Source organism: Olea europaea, chromosome 2, assembly GCF_002742605.1.
Source record: "Olea europaea var. sylvestris chromosome 2, O_europaea_v1, whole genome shotgun sequence".
In the NCBI taxonomy this organism is placed as follows: Eukaryota; Viridiplantae; Streptophyta; class Magnoliopsida; order Lamiales; family Oleaceae; genus Olea; species Olea europaea.
This window is the reverse complement of record NC_036238.1, coordinates 3,790,930-3,809,814: the sequence shown is the minus strand read 5'-3', so window position 1 is coordinate 3,809,814 and position 18,885 is coordinate 3,790,930. Positions and strand designations below refer to the sequence as shown.

The following is an 18,885-nucleotide window of genomic DNA, read 5'->3' as shown; positions in this document are numbered from 1 at the left end:
TTATAATATAAAGTTATTTTTTTTTTATATCTTGTAATTTAAATGGTCCAAAACTCGGACAATTTTATTTAAAAAATTCAATTTGAACTAAAAGTCCAAACGGTTTGATTTTGTTCGATTCGGTTTAAGAGTTAAATAGGATGGTTTGGGTTAAGATTCATCAAAATTGAATAATTTGAATTTGATTTTGATGTTGATTTTGATTTTGATTACGATTCCGGGTTAGAGTCTAAACCCATTGAACCAAACCAATCACGGACCTAATTTGGAGAACCGGTTTTTCTTTTTTCTTTTCACTAATAAATAGTTATACGCACAATAACACAATACTGCAGTAAAACCAAGCTCTCGATCAATCTGCAACAATAGAATCCGATCGGAAGAGAAAGAACGCTTCGATCTCTTCTGCAGATCGAAGTCACGAGCGCCATAACCACAACCTTAAGCACAGTAACAAGAAAAAGACCAAAATGTCCTCATCTTCTTCATCTGAAAAAGTTAGGGCTTCCCATATACTCATAAAGCATCAGGGGTCCCGCCGTAAGGCCTCTTGGAAGGATCCTGAAGGCCGTGTTATCAGCGCCACAACTCGTGACGATGCCGTTTCGCAGCTCAAGGACCTCCGCGTTGATATCGTCTCTGGAAAGGCCTCGTTCTCCGATGTCGCTTCCCGTGACTCCGATTGTAGCTCCGCCAAACGCGGCGGCGACCTCGGTTTGTTTCTCTACTTATTTTCAGCTGCCATTTTTACGGATTTATGCTGTTTTCCTGTGATTTTGGGGAACGGATATAAATTAATTTTTATTTACTTGTGTTTTTCCTTATATGAACACTTTTCCCCTTGCAATTGGCGAGTAATTTTAGCAAATATTAGGAATGACGAGAGGAGAATAATTTTGTTAGCACTTGTCTTTTCTGAATTGGTGGTTTTATAGCGAAAAACACTTGCCGGTTGGGTTTAGAAGGAGACATTTAAGGAGGGGGCAGTGTATTGGCGCAGATACACATTAGTAACGCGGACTTAACTGCAATTTCGGCCCAGCTGCAGACTCTAATAAAGTGGAGAACCAAAATACACAAACAAAAAAGGGAAGGAAAGAGAAAAAATAAAAAAGAAGAAGAAAAGGTTACATAATATATTCATATTGGGCACTTTTGCTGAAGAATTACCTCCTACATGGAATCATGCCTAGTCTAAGCCGTCATATAGTGTGCTACTTCAGAAGTCAAATGGCTGCATTCCTTTAGCATTCCAAATCTTAGAAACTAGGGTCCTTGATCCTTGTTCAGCAGAAGCTAATGTGACCTTCTTGAGATCAATGTAAAAATGCGGTTTTCCCTTGTTTGTCTACTCACGAGCATGTGTGTGCGTGTAGGTCATTTTGGTACCTGAAATTGCTGGGATGGAATAGTGGATGTCTATGCATCATAGGCCATATACTGTAGTTAAAATTTCTACCTAGAAAGTTGTTAGAATGTTCGTTCTCTTTCATTCATGATGGAGATTCTAATGGTATTATTGGACTTGACATCAATTAGACTATCCATTTGTCTCTCCCTGTGCATTAATTTGTTCGATTACGGACATAAAAACATAAAAGTGGTGACTGGTCATGTTTTAAATAATTAAAAAGCCCATCACCTAAACCTTCCTTCTCCAGCCTACATCAATTTACAGAATATCAAAATCAACTTGTCAGCAATCCAATCCCAATAATCTTTAATGGTTCTCAAAATCTTCAAAAGAGGAACAACATGAAGCCTAAAGTTTTGGGAAATAGCTATTGTCACAAGCACCCACAAAAAATATCCTCTATCTGTTTATCTTAACCTCAAATTGCCCTTTGTTTGAAAGTGATTATTTTAAAATCATGTTTTCTCACACTTATTTTCAACCACATTGTCCCCAAAAAATAAATAAATAAATAAATAAATCAAATATCACCATATTCCCACAACAGTGCGCAGTTCGATGAAACTGGTGGGTTGTTTGGAAAAGGGACAAAGTCAGCTTTTACAAGTTTGTCACAAAAATATTAAAGGCATTATGTCAAGCAAGTTACCACTGGGCTAGCCCATCTTATTGTTTAATATTCCCACAACAATATGTTTAACAATATGTGTACAATAAATTTGACTTCACTTATTACATAATGACAAGAAAAATAATTCTAATATGTGTCGTTATCTTTACGTTTGAAAATACTGCACAGAAACTTAGTATTTTAGTGATCTAGTACATAAAAAGAGTGCTACTTTTGAAATATTAATAGCTATAAATTATATTTTTCTTTATTATATAGAAGAAACAAATTTCAAACCTATTAACAGAAAATGTTCAATGCGTATAAAGGTGAAATAGTGCAACGCTACAAGTTGAGATGCAGACTAAAAGCCTTGAGGTGCAAATTTTTACACAGCTTTATGATGCTTGATGCATAAGCCTCACAGTGCATCGCCTCAGACAGCCTCAGGCGTGCGCCCCAATTTTTTCCTTGGTATCAATGGATGGGACCAATAATATTAAAAACCCACTTCCTTGTTTTGTCAAACCTGTTTAAAAGTCAATTACTGTCAGGTTTTATCATAAAAGCTGTAAATGTGAATAAAATAAGGATTTAAGGACACAGATAACAAAGAAAATCTCAAAAACATCACCATAAGTTCTGTTGAGCAACGAGTCCCATAAATGATTAAAATTGCTTTGTATCTATTACTTTTTTCCAATGATGGATAGATAAGTTGAGTATGAAACTATATACTGCAACTCTACAACTGCTACTTATAAGATTTATGATGAAAACAGATTTTTTTTCCCTTTTTTTTTGAAACCAGAAATTTGATTTTGATGAATTGGTAATAAGTTTGTTTTCACATGCAGACATAAAAAATTGCATTGCTGTTTCCGAGGTTCCACTCTTTGACAATTTAACTGTGCAATTTTATTGGTGTTTTTATTTTTTTGTTTGTATGTGTTACACTTACGTGGTTTCATTATGCCATGAATGTAAAGTTTGTTTGGGGTTTCTTGTAGGCTTATTTTTGTATTTTATATTTGTTGAGTTTATTTTTTGGTGGGCCTCGCCTCACAAAAGAAAACACACCTTGGTAAAACATTAATAAGTATAATGAATATAAACATTATCAGCAATTCATTAAACACAACTATAAAAAACAATGCACAAAATCATTTGTAATTCAAATACCAAGTATTTCCTTTCACCTTCTATTAGAATGATGTATTATAGGAAATAAAATGTGTAATATCTAAAAGAGTGTCAATAATATGCCTATACTAAAAGGAATTCCTTACTTTTTGTTCACCGATAAACCATTTAGTGTTGGATGAAAGAGAGGTTTATTAACTTGGATCGACTAAGGCTTTTAGGGAGGGCAACACTAATAGAAAGAAGTGAACAGAAGGAAACTTCTATTTCTCGACTTCATAACTTATGCGCTTGGTTTGTTACAAAATGGAAGGACTCTATCTCTTTATATAGGGTTTATATAAAATTTCTAGTCCGTACATTTTTTAGACTCCTAGACCACATATTTTCTTTTTTTTTTAATAAAAATTTTATTATTTTTAATTCAAAGTTATAAGTAAATAATAAATGAGTACTTATATTTAAAAGATTTCAATAAAAAAATTAATAATAAGTGTAAAACTAAATTTATATTATATATAAATGAAGACTTGAAAAATTTAATCAACGCACTGGTGACGTAATGTGTCAGTATATTTTTGAAAAATCGCGTGTCGACGTATCCGTGTTGGTGAATCATATCTTCCCAACATCCCTTGTTAAACTTGATTTTGCTACTCCAAGTAGAGTTTATAGGCTGCGGAATACATCGTGCTTGAGTGTCTTAGTGAGAATGTGGAGGGCCTGATCCCGAGAGGTTACATACTTCAACTGCACCTCTTTCTTTTCAATACTTTCTCTTACGAAGTGATATCTTGTATCAATGTGCTTGCTTCTATCATGGAATAATAGGTTCTTTGCCAATGCCAGTGCCGATTTGTAATAATATGGTTTTCAGTCGGTTCTTCTTGTGAGACACCAAGTGTTTTCAACAAGTTTTTGAGCCAAATCGCATGACAAACACTTGATGTAGTTGCTACATACTCAGCTTCATATGTAGATAGCACCACGATTGATTGCTTCTTCGAGCTCCAAGTGAAGTAGTGTTGCCCAAGTAGAACGCATACCCGGTAGTGCTCTTTCTATCATTAGTGTCTCCGCTCTAATCGCTGTCACTATATCCAATAAGTTTGAATTCATTATATGATGAATAGATTAAGCCATAGTCAAGCGTACCTCTGATGTAACGAAGAATCCTTTTTGCAGCTTTCATATGAGTTATGGTGGATGTTTCTATATAGCGACCGATGAGCCCAACTACAAAGAGGATATATGGTCTTGTGAACGTCAAGTGTCTTAGACTTCCAACAAGACTCTAGAGTGTTGGATCCACTTTTTCACCTTCATCATACTTTGATAACTTGGTTCCACATTCGACGGGTGTGAATACAGGCTTGCAATCCGCTATGTTGAATTTCTTTATAACTTCTTTCGCGTACAATTCTTGTGAGATAAAGATGTCGTTCTCCATTTGCTTTTCCTCAATCCTAAGATAGTAGGCCATGAGGTCGATATCCGTCATCTCGAATTCTTGAGTCATGGCTTTTTTAAACTTAGTGATCATACTTAAATTTTTCCAGGAAATATAAGATCATCCATAGACAGACAAACAAACAAGATATCTTCTTTCTCATTTACCTTTGTGTAAAGGGCATTTTGGGAAGTCATTTTCTAGAAAGTACTTGTCAATTACTATTCCATGCTCTTGGAGCTTGTTTCAACCCATATAAAGTCCTTTTGAGTTTTAAGACTTCACCTTTATGCCCTTTTATTTTATAGCCCATTGGTTGCTCCTTACCAACTTGTTTAAGATAATCATTTAGGAAAGCTGATTTCACATCCATTTGAAAAATCTTCTACTTATTTTGCACGAGAAGAGATAATTAATCTTATGGTTCTAAGTGAGCAATAGGGGCAAATATCTCTTCATAGTCGATCTACGACCGTTGATTGTAGCCTTGGGCGACCAATCTTGTTTTGTATCTCTCAACTTCTCTTTTAGCATTTTTCTTTGTCTTGTATACTCGCTTGACTCCAATTGCTCTTTTTCCTTTGGGAAGAGTCGTCAACTCCCACCCATCGTTCTTTTCAATAGCCTTAATCTCTTCATCCATGACATTTCTCCATCTTTTGCTTTACGCTGCTGCTATATATCTTGTTGGCTCACAATCGTCGACAATCGTCGACAAAAAAAAAAAGACCAAAAAAAAAAATGTGATCATTTTGATTCTTTGTTAACTCATATAGCTCTCGTAGGCTTCTCATTCGTGGTGTCCTTTCCCTTGAGCTTTCTGCTTGTGAAGATGATGGTAAAGCAACTCCATAAGTTATGGAGGTGGAGTGATGGGCTCTTGCTGCTCTTCATTCTCTTGTTCTTCTTTCTTAAAGAAAGGCAAGAAGTCTAGTTTTCTTATTGAACACCCCAATCCCAAGCTCCTTCATCAAACTTGACATCTCAACATCTTATCCTTGCTTGGGTTATACATCTTGTAACCTTTAGAGTGAGAATCATAGTCGATAAAGACATCTTTCAACCTTGTCATCTAGCTTGGACTGCTTTTGATCCGGCTTATGAGCATATGCAATGCTCCCAAACATTCGTAGGTGAGAGATGCTAGGTTTCCTTCCACTCCATGCTTCTTGTAGTAGCTTATTTCACACACTTCTAGAAGGTGACCGAGTAGATAGGTACTCAGCACAATTAATCGCTTCAGCCCAAAGTGTTTTTGGGCAATCTCTTGCTTTTGAGCATGCGACAAGCCACGTTAAGAATCTATTCTTTCATTCGGCTACTCCATTTTGTCGTGGAGAGTATGAAATCGTCAATGGGCGACGAATTTCATTCTTCTCATAATATTTCTTAAACTTTTTGGAGGTAAATTTTCCTCTATCCGATCTCATAACTTTTATGCTATAGCCACTTTCTTTTTCAATAAGAACATTAAACTTCTGGAAAGTTCTAAAACCTTTCGATTTTTGTTTGAAAAAATAGACCCAAGTCTTTCTACTAAAATTATCGATAAAAGGAACAAAGTAATTATTCTTATCGAGAGAGCTTGGGTTGATTGGCCCACAGACATTTGAGTGTACAAGTTTTAGTGGCTTCTTAGCTTTTGTAGATATTTCTTTTGGAAAACTTCTCGAATGCTTCCCAAGTAAGCATTTTTCACATAGTCGATTTGTATGATTTATTAGGGGCAAACCGTTCACCATCTTCTTCTTACTCAACAACTTTAAGCCCCTAAAATTAAGATGCCCAAACCTTAAGTGTCAAAGCCAAGATAAATCTTTAAAACAAGTTTTTAAGCATTTATCAACATCATTTTGAATGTTTAATGCAAACATTCTATTTCTTGTCATAGAGACTTTGGCAATCGAATTGTAACGCCCTGACCCCCAGTGGACCGGAACGCTACTTACTTTACTTAGCTTAACCGGTGGTTTAGTAACAAGTGTATACGTTTTAGCGGAAGCTTACATCTTTAGATAATAATTTAAATAACAATACTTCAAATACTTTAAACAAAAACACTGAATCATTTTTCAAAACAACAAAATGTAATTTATTTGAAAAAACATAACTTGTTCTCGCATTCTGCGTTATTCAAAATTTTAAAAAAATAACATTGGAAAATATTTCATAAAAATAAATCCAAATCACTTATTCACCGGATTTTCATGGGCTCGTTGTATCACTCTCCATCTTCTCCTTCATCCATGCCCGAGGTAGAATTCCTTCAATCTGGAGAGATGGGATTAAACCCGTGAGTTGAAAAACTCAATAGGTGCATTCGTGATCAAGCTATACATTTCAAAACATTAACTTTATAACTTTTTATACATGTCGTACCCGGAGGCATCATTTGACATGAAGGGGTATGCCGTACCCGAGGGCATCATTTGACATACGAACATTTCTTCAACATAAAAGGGCATGCCGTACTGGAGTACCATTTGACATACAACCATTAACATAGAGGGATATGTCGTACCGTAGTACCATTTGACATACAAACATTAACATGGATCGAAACTTGTAACTTAACACGATTAAACACATTGCACCTCTACCAACCTTGATTGATGCTTTTGAAACTTTGGAAACTTGGATTGAAAAATTTCGATGAAACTTGGACGTTGAAAAAAATGCACTCCTTGGATATTTGAAAACTGTTGAGAATTGATGCTTGAAGACACTCCTTGATAGCACCCAAAACTTTTATGAAAAATGCTTGAAAACATTTCTTAAATTTTTAGGAAAAATAGTTTTCCTCCCTCTCTTTTTCTTTTTTGGAAACTCTTTCTTTAGTATGTAAAAGCTCTTGCTTTTGGTGTGAGAAAAAAGAGTGAAATGAGGTCTCTATTTATAAGTAAATATCTCATAACTTAAAGCAAATGAAGGGTTAAATTTCATTTAAGAGAGAACATGGGTGCCATTTAAGTTTGAGGTTAAATTTCAATTTAGTGGGGTTTTTATTGCCAAAAACGTGGGTGGCCCTTTGAGAAAATAATTGATGAAAATAAATATTTAAATTCTAGAGAAAAACGAGAATTTTCATTTCAGGCAGTTTCGGTCGACTGGTTGTAGTTCGGTTGACACTGCACAGCCTTCAGTGTTTCTATCATAACTTCTTCTCTCGATATCCGATTGAGGTAATTCAAAGTGCGTTGGAAAGTTAACTCAAAGAGCTACAACTTTTATTTAGATATGATTTTTCAAATCGAATATTTCCTATGTCGAAAATGGGTCGAAAATGAGACTAAAAATCTGAAGTATACTTTAGTCATCCAATATTCATGTCTTAGTGCCACTAAGGTGTCTAGAATTATTTGGAGTTCTACATATCCCACACCTTAATTAAAATTTCGTCCTCGAAATTTACCTTCTGATTGGGCGAATAGTGTTGGATACTTGTCTTTGACTTCTTCTTCTTTTTCCCAAGTGGCTTCTTCTACGTCGTGATGATTACACTGTATCTTAACCAGTTGAATCTCTTTATTCCTTAGTTTATGCACTTTCCGATCCAATATCTTGATCGGTAGTTCCTCGTACGACAAATCTTTTTGTACCTCTAAGGTTTGATAACTCACTACATGATTAGGATCATGTACATACTTCTTTATCATCGATATATGGAACACATTGTGCACTGCCGATAATTCAGGTGGCAAAGCTAGTCGGTAAGCCACATTTCCGACTCTATCAAGTATCCCGAAAGTTTCGATATACCGGGGTCGTAACTTGCCTTTCTTTCCAAATCTAAGTACACCTTTCATCGGTGCTACTTTCAGAAACACTTTATCCCCAACTTGGAATTCTAAATCCTTCCTCCTTGTATCTGCATAGCTCTTTTGTCGATCATATGCTGCCTTTATTCTTGCATGGATCTTATCGATTACCTCGATCGTCCTTTCAACTATTTCTGGTCCCAAAACTCTCTTCTCTCCGACTTCATCCCAATGAACAGGGGATCTATATCTTCTATCATAGAGAGCTTCGTATGGTGCCATTCCAATAGTTGCTTGGAAACTGTTATTATAAGTGAACTTTATAGATGTAAGTATGACTCCCAATTACCTCCTAGATCCAAAACACATGTTCTTAGCATGTCTTCTAAAGTTTGAATGGTCCTTTCAGACTGACCATCGGACTGAGGGTGATATGCTGTACTAAAGTTCAGCTTCGTTTCCATAGCTCCTTGTAGACTTTTCCAAAATTTGGACGTGAACCTTGGGTATATGTCAGACACAATGGATACAGGTACACCATGTAATCTCACAACCTCTTTAATGTACAACTGTGCCAATTGGTCTAAACTGAATGTCATTTTCACTGGAAGAAAATGAGCTGACTTCGTTAGTCGATCCACTACTACCCATAGAGCATTATTTCTTCTTGCTGACTTTGGGAATCCAACCACAAAGTCCATCGTGATATTTTTCCATTTTCATTCAGGTATATCTAGTGGATTTAACAATCCAGTTGGTTTTTGGTGTTCTACCTTAACCTGTTGACATACCATGTACTTCTGTATGTACAACCCTATACTTTTTTTCATATTTCTCCACCAAAATGTATCTCCAAGATCTCGATACATTTTCGTACCACCGGGATGTGCGGTGTACGGGGTGGAATGAGTTTCTTTTAATATCTCGTTTCTCAAGGCTTCATCTTTAGGCACGCAAATTCTTCCTTTAAATATCAATGTCTGATCCTCAGCTACTCCAAAGTCCTTTTTTTTATCGGTACCAGTTTCATTCTTAATCTTTTGTAAAAATGAGTCTTTATTTTGTGCTTCTATAATTCGATCTCTAAGAGTACGTCGAATTATTAAAGCTGCTAGACGAGCAGTGACTTGTCCTGGTGTGGTAACCACTTCGATCTGCAACTTTTCCAAGTCCTTGACTAACTCCACTTGAGAGGTGGGTAGTGACGTCAATTGTCCCATTGATTTTCTACTTAGAGTGTCGGCCACAACATTAGCCTTACCCGGATGGTAGTGAATAGTGCAGTTGTAATCGTTCACCAATTCCAACCATCGTCTTTGTCGCATATTCAATTCCTTCTGTGTGAAGAAATACTTGAGACTTTTGTGATCTGTGTAGATATCACACTTCCGTCCATACTAGTGTCGCCATATCTTCAAAGCGTGTACTACCGCTGCAAGTTCTAAATCATGTGTCGGGTAGTTCTGCTCATGTTTCTTCAATTGTCTTGAAGCATAGGCTATCACTTTTCCATTCTGCATTAGTACACATTCTAATCTTCGCTTGGATGCGTCACTGTATATAACAAACCCTTCCGTACGTTCAGGTATTGTTAATACAGGTGCTGATATCAACTTCTGCTTAAGTTCTTGGAAACTTTGTTTGCATTTTTCCGTCCATTGGAATTTTACTCCATTTCTTGTAAGCTGTGTCATTGGTCCAGCTATTTTGGAGAATCCTTCTGTGAATCTCCTATAATATCCAGCCAATCCTAAAAAACTCCGTACTTTGCCAGCATTTGTTGGTGCTTTTCAGTTGGTTACTGCTTCTACTTTTGCTGGATCTACTTCAATCCCTTGGGCAGTAACTACATGCCCAAGAAATCCAACTCGTTCAAGCCAAAACTCGCACTTCTTGAATTTGGCATACAGCTTCTCCTTGCGTAATGCCTCTAAAGCTATTCTCAAGTGCTCTTCATGTTGCTCCTTACTCTTGGAATATATCAGAATGTCATTGATGAGGACTATGACAAACTTATCCAAGTATTGATGAAACACTTGATTCATCAGGTCCATGAACACTGCAGGTGCATTGGTTAGCCTTAACGGCATCACCGTAAACTCGTAGTGTCCATATCGAGTTCTAAAAGCTGTTTTAGGTATATCCTTTGTCTCTACTTTCAGTTGATGGTATCCCGATCGTAAGTTGATCTTGGAAAATACCTTAGCTCCTTTTAGTTGATCTAACAGATCCTCGATCCTTGGGAGTGGGTACTTATTCTTGATGGTTAATCGATTTATCTCCCTATAATCAATGCACATCCTCATGTTTCCATTTTTCTTTTTTACAAACAACACCGGCGCACCCCATGGAGATACGCTTGGTCGTATGAAGTCCATATCTAGGAGTTCTTGCAACTATTTCTTTAATTCTTGTAGTTCCTTTGGGGCCATTCGGTATGGGGCCTTAGATACTGGTGTCGTCCCGGGAATTAGGTCTATGGTGAATTCCACTTATCTATCGGGTGGAATACCAGATAGATCTTCTGGAAACACATCTACGAATTCCCGTACTACTGGTACATCTTCAACCCTTATAGTCTCTTGTTTCCCTCCTGAGATACTTATTAGATATCCTTGACATGTTTCTTTGCTCAACATTTTCTCAGCTTGTAAAGCCGATACTAGTTGAATAAGGGGTTTTGTTTTCATTCCAAAGAATGAAAATGGTTCCTTTCTTGGTTTCTGAAATGATACTTCCATTTCCTTTCATTGGATGGTGGCGTAATTACAACCTAACCAATCCATGCCTAGTATTACATCAAAATCCTTCATTTCTATCATGTATAGGTTCGCTTCCATTGGTTTTCCCTCAACTTCGATACTTACTGACTTGGCTATTCTATCAGTATTCAAAGGGTTGCCCGAAGGAATACTAACTTCTAATGTACCTTCCGACTTATCACAGGTAATACTAGATTTAGCCATAAAAGTTGTTGAAGCAAAGGTGTGTGTAGCTCCTGAATCAAACAATACATAGGTAGGTGTATTGGCTATCAGTAGAGTACCTGCTATGACATTAGAGTTTTCCTCTGCATCATGTTGAGTCAATGCAAAAATTCGTGCTTTCCCTTTCTGGTTCTGGTCGTGGTCGCTGTTATCATCCTTCTTCTGGGTATGTGCGGGACAATCCCTAATAATATGTCCTGGCTTGTCACATCGGAAACAGACATTTTCCCTTGTAAGCACTTGCCACGATGTGTCCCTCCACACTTAGAACAGGGCGCAATAACCGGCACAATGCTTTTGCTGGCATTGGCTCCGTCATTAGCTTTCTTGTTCTGTCACTTGCCTTTTCCCTTGTCGTGGCAATTCCATTTCCTCTTTCCCATGTTACCAGTGTCCGGTTGATTGAACAGTTGACCATGTTGTTCGGCGCTAGTCTTCTGGTACTAAATAGCATGAGCTCTTTCCACTATTTCACTGTATGTGGTGAAGCGATGGGACATAAGTATCATGCTTATATCCGAGTTCAGCCCTTGTTCAAACCTTCGTACCTTCTTATCTTCCGTATCCACTAGATGTGGAGCATACCTTGAAAATTGATCAAACTTCCTCTCATACTCAGTCAGGAATTCTTTTGCTTGAGTTGGAGGAATTCACTTTCTTTGTGATTCCTCAAGGATTGGGGAAAGTATTTGTCCATTACTTCCCCTTTGAATTGCTCCCAAGTCAATTCTGCTTGTTGCTAAGGGATCCTTGTTCTTGACATTGAGTCCCACCAGTGATTTGCATCACCGGAGAACATGAACTTAGCACACTGGACTTTTTGAGTGTCTGTGCACCCTATCAATCGGAATATATGCTCCAACTTGCGAAGCCACTCCTCGGCTGCAAGTGGATCAGCTGCTTCGTTGAAGGTAGGGGGCTTGTGCCTTCAAAATTGCTCGACCACTGAAGCATGGTTTGGAACATTAGGAGCTAGTGGTAGGGGTTGAGCTTGGTTTGGGTTTTGCCTGCCTAGGTCTTGAACTTTCCGGAGGAAGTCTCTTATCAAGTTTTGGTTTGTGCGGGCCATTTCAAGGATTAAATCTAATCCCTATAAGTTCTACAGATTTTCTTTGGTGGAGTTTCATTTTCGGAGGAGTCTTCCGCCTCAGGTCCGGACTCTATGTCTATCTCAACCTATGGTTCAGGCTCAGGATCATTCTCTAAATCATCCTCGGGTTCTTCTTCGGGATCTTCTTCCTCAGCCAAAGGTTCCTCCTCAGGCTCCTCATGGATTACATCATCCCACAAATCAATCAGGGCATGGCAATACCTCTCAAACTCGAACAGGTTTGGGTTGCCTTCTAACATTTCATCTCTAACCGTGACTCCCATATCTCCCCATTGAGGTGGGAGGGAGTGTGTGAGGTTATTTATGGCCTTAATATGCATGATCTTCATTCCAGCATTAACCGTCGTCATGCATCTCTCATAGATGTCTTACACATGTTCGCTAAGCGGTCGGGTTGGATCAATTACATAGTTTTCATAGGAATGAATAGCAATCTTACGGTTCAATGCTTCTCTATATGCCCTAGCCGTTCTACGAGCCATATCTGTTGCATTTTCACATACATCATACTTTTTCTTTGCTTAAAGAAAACATGCAAATATTTAAACTTTCATATCATGCAATTTCCTTTAAGCCCTTAGCTTTTACCCAAGTCCATTACATATTTTTAAATAACACATCTTTAAATCATATTAAAGCATCATAATATAAACATAATCATTAACTTTAAACATGAACATACTTGGGCCATAGGATGAGATTGATGAATGGATGCACGATGTCATGGAATACCTTAAACTTTTCATTTTCCTTTTGTTTTTTTAAAAAAATATACTTGGTCTACAAAACCGGCTAAACCTTGCTCTGATACCATGCTGTAACGCCCCAACCCCTAGTGGATCGGAACGCTACTTACTTTACTTAGCTTAACCGGTGGTTTAGTAACAAGTGTATACGTTTTAGCGGAAGCTTACATCTTCGGATAATAATTTAAATAACAATACTTCAAATACTTTAAACAAAAACACTGAATCATTTTTCAAAACAACAAAATGTAATTTATTTGAAGAAACATAACTTGTTCTCGCATTCTGCGTTATTCAAAACTTTAAAAAAATAACATTGGAAAACATTTCATAAAAATAAATTCAAATCACTTATTCACCGGATTTCCATGGGCTCGTTGCATCACTTTCCATCTTCTCCTCCATCCATGCCCGAGGTAGAATTTCTTCAATCTGGAGAGATGAGATTAAACCCGTGAGTTGAAAAACTCAATAGGTGCATTCGTGATCAAGCTATACATTTCAAAACATTAACTTTATAACTTTTCATACATGTCGTACCCGGAGGCACCATTTGACATGAAGGGGTATGCCGTACCCGAGGGCACCATTTGACATACGAACATTTCTTCAACATAGAGGGGCAAGCCGTACTGGAGTACCATTTGACATACAACCATTAACATAGAGGGATATGCCGTACCATTGTACCATTTGACATACAAACATTAACATGAATTGAAACTTATAACTTAACACGATTAAACACATTGCACCTCTACAAACCTTGATTGATGCTTTTGAAATTTTGAAAACTTGGATTGAAAAATTTCGATGAAACTTGGACGTTGAAAGAAATGCACTCCTTGGATGTTTGAAAACCGTTGAGAATTGATGTTTGAAGACACTCCTTGATAGCACTCAAAACTTCTATGAAAAATGCTTGAAAACACTTTTTAAACTTTTAGGAAAAATAGTTTTCCTCCCTCTCTTTTTCTCTCTTGGAAACTCTTTCTTTATTATGTAAAAATTCTTACTTTTGGTGCGAGAAAAAATGAGTGAGATGAGGTCTCTATTTATAGGTAAATATCTCATAACTTAAAACAAATGAAGGGTCAAATTTCATTTAAGAGAGAACATGAGTGCCATTTAAGTTTGAGGTTAAATACTTCAATTTAGTGGTGTTTTTATTGCCAAAAACGTGGGTGACCCTTTGAGAAAATAATTGATGAAAATAAATATTTAAATTCTAGAGAAAAACGAGAATTTTCATTTCAGGCAGTGTCGGTCGACCGGTTGTAGTCCGGTTGACACTACACAGCTTTTAGTGTTTCTATCATAACTTCTTCTCCCGATATCCGATTAAGGTAATTCAAAGTGCGTTGGAAAGCTAATTCAAAGAGTTACAACTTTTATTTAGATATCATTTTTTAAATCGAATGTTTTCTATGTCGAAAATGGGTCTCAAATGAGACTAAAAATATGAAGTATACTTTAGTCATCTAATATTCATGCCTTAGTGCAATTAAGGTGTCTAGAATTATTTGGGGTTCTACACGAATTCTCTTTGATCTCTTATTGAAAGACTATGATATTTCAAATGAATATCATAGCCCTTCTTTGAGAGTTGTCCCAAACTCAAAATGTTATTTTTCATATTAGGCGTATAATAGACATTTGAGATAAATTGATGCGTACCATTTTTCAAGCGGATCAAGATTTTTTTTTTGCCTTTCCTAGGATCTTTGGTTCGTCTCCAAAAGTAATATTGTCATTTATCGATTTATCGAGCTCCATGATCATGTTTCTTCTTCTGCTCATATGGTTGTTTGCTCCTGTATCTAAATACCAAGTGTTATTTTCTCTGCTTTCTTCACCTTTGTAAGCTAATAATAGTGCATGATCTATTTCATTTTCCCGACTAGCATAGTTAGCTTTCTTTTCAATTTGATTAGTAATATTTCTACATTCTGAAGCATAATGGCCAGGTTTTTGACAACTATAACATATAATTTGAGATCTGTCATATCTTAGCCTTTTATTTTGCCATGTACTTCCTCCTCCTCCTCGACCTCTAGTGGAAAACTAGCTTTGTCTTTTTTCCTCCTTGTAAAATGCACTTCTTCCTCGATCTCCCATTGACGAACCTTCCTTCACCCTCGTTTAAGGTGAGATTTGTTTGAAGATCTTGCTCTAATGGTTCTTCATTCACCTTCTTTAGTATTTTCTCATGGGTTTGTAAAGATTCCATGAGTTGATCGACACTCATATTATCTAGATCTGTATATCTATTTAGTCAAATTTGGAATCTAAAGACCCAAGTATCTTATCAATTACTTGAGTGTCGTTCAACTTTTCTCCATTCCTCTTTAATTGGTTCACAATGGTCAATACTCGTGAAAAGTAATTAGAAATTGATTTCAATTCTTTCATATCTAAAGCTTCAAACTCACCTCGAAATGTTTGGAGTCGAACCTTTTTTAGTTTCTCAACTCTTTTGTGGGAGTTTTGCAAGATCTTCCATGCTTCCTTACTCGTAGTAGTACAAGCTACTTTCTTGAACATGCTTTCATCTAAGGCTTGATAGATGAGGGTAAGCACGTTCTTGTCCTTCTTCCTTGCATCCTTAAAACTATCCATTTGTGCTTGGTGTGGCTCTGTGTAGTCTTTCTCTACGATCTTCCATGCATCTTATGATCCGAGCAATGCCTTCATTCTTATGCTTCAATTATCGTAGTTATCCTCGTTGAATTGGGGGACTTGAAAATGAATCATCCCACTTGCCATTTTTTCAAAGGGCCTTGGGGCTCTGATACCAGTGTGTTGGAGGAAGGAGAGATTTATTAACTTGCATTGGCTAAGGATTTTAGGGAGGACAACATTAATAGGAAGAAGTGAATAAAAGGAAACTTCTATTTTTCAACTTCAAAACTTACGTACTTGGTTTGGTACAAAATGAAAGGATTCTACCCCTTTATATAGGGTTTACAAGAAATTTCTAAACCACATATTTTTCTAGAGACTTTTGGACCACATATTTGGGCTAAATATTTTGGATAGTCTCTAAAATCACATAATCTACTTGACACATTACAGTTATCACATCTTTTACATAGATATTTACATAGATCTTTCTAGATTTTTTTTTATTTTATTTATTATTATTTTTTTTTAGAAATGCTATAGGCTTTGTTGGGCTTTTTAATTGCATTGGGCCTATGAGTAAAATCTTTAAGCCCATATTACTTGGTCCGATATCAAGTTTACTTCCCAACATTTAGAACTAATTTTTTAGCCAAACAAAATTAAGAAAATATATATTTTTCGTGATTTGAAGGGTTTAAACAGTAATATTCCATAAGTCTTATATAATTATCCAAAAATTGACCTACTGGCTTGAACAGTAACCAACCTGTGTCAATCTCTTGGCTACATTGTGGCCACAATGCTTGTTGCACTAGTGTGGATATAGATAGGGTGGATATGGAGACTTTGGTAGCACAACATGATTATTGACGGTGATGTATGAAAGTGGAAGATTTAGGTGAGGCTCATTGAGGGAGGGGACGTGGAGATGGAGATGGTGGTGGATGACGGTGCATGGTAGCCTGGTAAGGATGTGCAAGTGAAGGAAATTGTGTTATTTTCAAGGATGCAGTTACTTTAGGCTTGATAGGGGGATGAGGGTTTGATTAATAAAAAAGGTGGTGGTGGATGGTTCAACATAGTCTGGTTAGGATGAGTAGAAGGAAATCGAATTGTCAAACTATTCAAGGATGAGGTTCCGTTGGGTGAGATAAGGGGATGAGTGTTAGATGAATAAGCTAGAAAGATGTTTCCCTTGGGTATTCCAAATATTGTTTAGTGCTAAAGAAAATGGTAGCTAGAATGGCCATCCCAGTTGTAGGTTATTCCAGCCACTAAGCAGGTCTTAGTTACATAATGTTGTTTATATCATATTGTCATTTGTCCCGTAGACATGGCTCCCAAAGTAGGGCTCATTCCCAATGGGCCTCTAGTACAAGTTGCCAGCTGTGTAAATTCTTAAGGTTGCCAAACTGTGACTTCAAAGATTGAATGTTATGAAGAGCAGGTTATGAAACTGCAGCATTTATTTTGTTCTCTAGAATCTAAATATTAAAATCGTGTAATATGAGACTTGCCAGTAGACATACATTCCACGGGATAAAGTTACCAACCGCTTACCATTGTACATATAAATGAAAAATATTTTACAGTGTGAACGTGTTCTAATACATCGAACTTACAATTATGATGCTCTCTCTAAAAATACAAACACCTCAACACAAAATGGTAAGAACTTCAGCACTTCGTCTCCTAGTAATATATAAAAAGGAACTGAACACGTCATTTGGACGAATTTCTTGCAACTGCTCCCAATTCTAACCGAAGGTGTTTATGTATGTTTTAGGAATTTCGATGGCTGATGTATTTGTGTGGTTTAGAAGGCTGTTGCAATCAGTGTTGGGTAACCATGGCGCACACGATATATGTTTGGCCAAAGGGAAAAAAGTTGTCCTAATACCAAATTAACAATGAACAATTAAAGAGAAGAGAAAGAGGAACAAGAAAGAAAAAAGACTTAGAAGAGAGAATTTGGAGGAAGAAATATAATTTTATTCGATAATTATTCGATAATCAAGTTCTTTATAAATTTTTCTCTTAGCCCCTTCATATAGAAAATGTCTTTCAATTTAATAAAACTTGTAAAAGATAACATTGAATTTACTTCTGATTTATAAACTACTAAAATCTAGATTAACATGAACTCTATTTTCCTTTCACCTTGAATAGATGTGTTTTTGTTTCCCTGTTGCATCTATGTGCTGCAGAAGATCCTCAGGAGATGAATTTTTCTTATCTAGATTGTGAGAATCTATGATATGTGCAGGTTCATTCGGCAAGGGTCAGATGCAGAAGCCTTTTGAAGAAGCAACATATGCACTGAAGGTTGGCGAGATAAGTGACATTGTGGATACTGATAGTGGAGTTCACATCATCATGAGAACTGGTTGATTTACTGTACAGTAAAAATTTGGCTTCCACAAGGATTAATTTGAGATATTGAGAATCATATCAAAGAATTGACCATTTCTTTTGAATTTAATCATACATTCTCTGGTGTCTTTGAATTGGGTGGTCAGTTTTCTGATGAAAACACATAATTGCGAGATTGATTTATTCTGGAATTATGTAGGGTTTGATATGCTATCTAATTTCAAGATTTTGTTCATGGCTTTGTTGTGATATCTGGTTAATATTCGGCAACAATTCAGCGTTTAAACCATCCATGCCACTGGCTCTTTGTGATTAAACTTTTCATCAAAATTCACAAAATGGAATCCAAATCTCTAGCGAAATGCTAATGTCCGGTAAAGCATATTTGGCTTTTGTATTGATTGAAGACCATGAAGAATTATCTCGTTTCTCATTGGATAACAAATCACGACATAAAATAGAACACAAGAACAGTTAGAAAAAATCCTTTTTTGAAAATCAACGACCAACGGTAATGGTTGCAATGTTCGTGGTGCTTTAGCCCTTTATTGATTCTCTTTATTTTACTTTGATGTATTTCTCACTCTCATTTTTAACCAATGTTTTAAAAATCGACAATGGCCATCAATCCAAAAAAGAGAAGTCAAGGGTCTAAAAAGTTAAACCAT

At 36.5% G+C, this 18,885-nt stretch overlaps 1 protein-coding gene across 1 annotated transcript; it reads left to right on the top strand.

Annotated features, from left to right (window-relative positions):
- Positions 1–309: 309 nt before the first annotated feature.
- On the top strand, positions 310–18,453 carry LOC111408906 (peptidyl-prolyl cis-trans isomerase Pin1-like). The gene is made up of 2 exons (XM_023038757.1): positions 310–714; positions 18,111–18,453. Exons 1-2 carry the CDS (start codon positions 471–473, stop codon positions 18,233–18,235), a joined length of 369 nt encoding a protein of 122 aa, XP_022894525.1. The 5' UTR covers positions 310–470; the 3' UTR covers positions 18,236–18,453.
- The last annotated feature ends 432 nt before the right edge of the window (positions 18,454–18,885 follow it).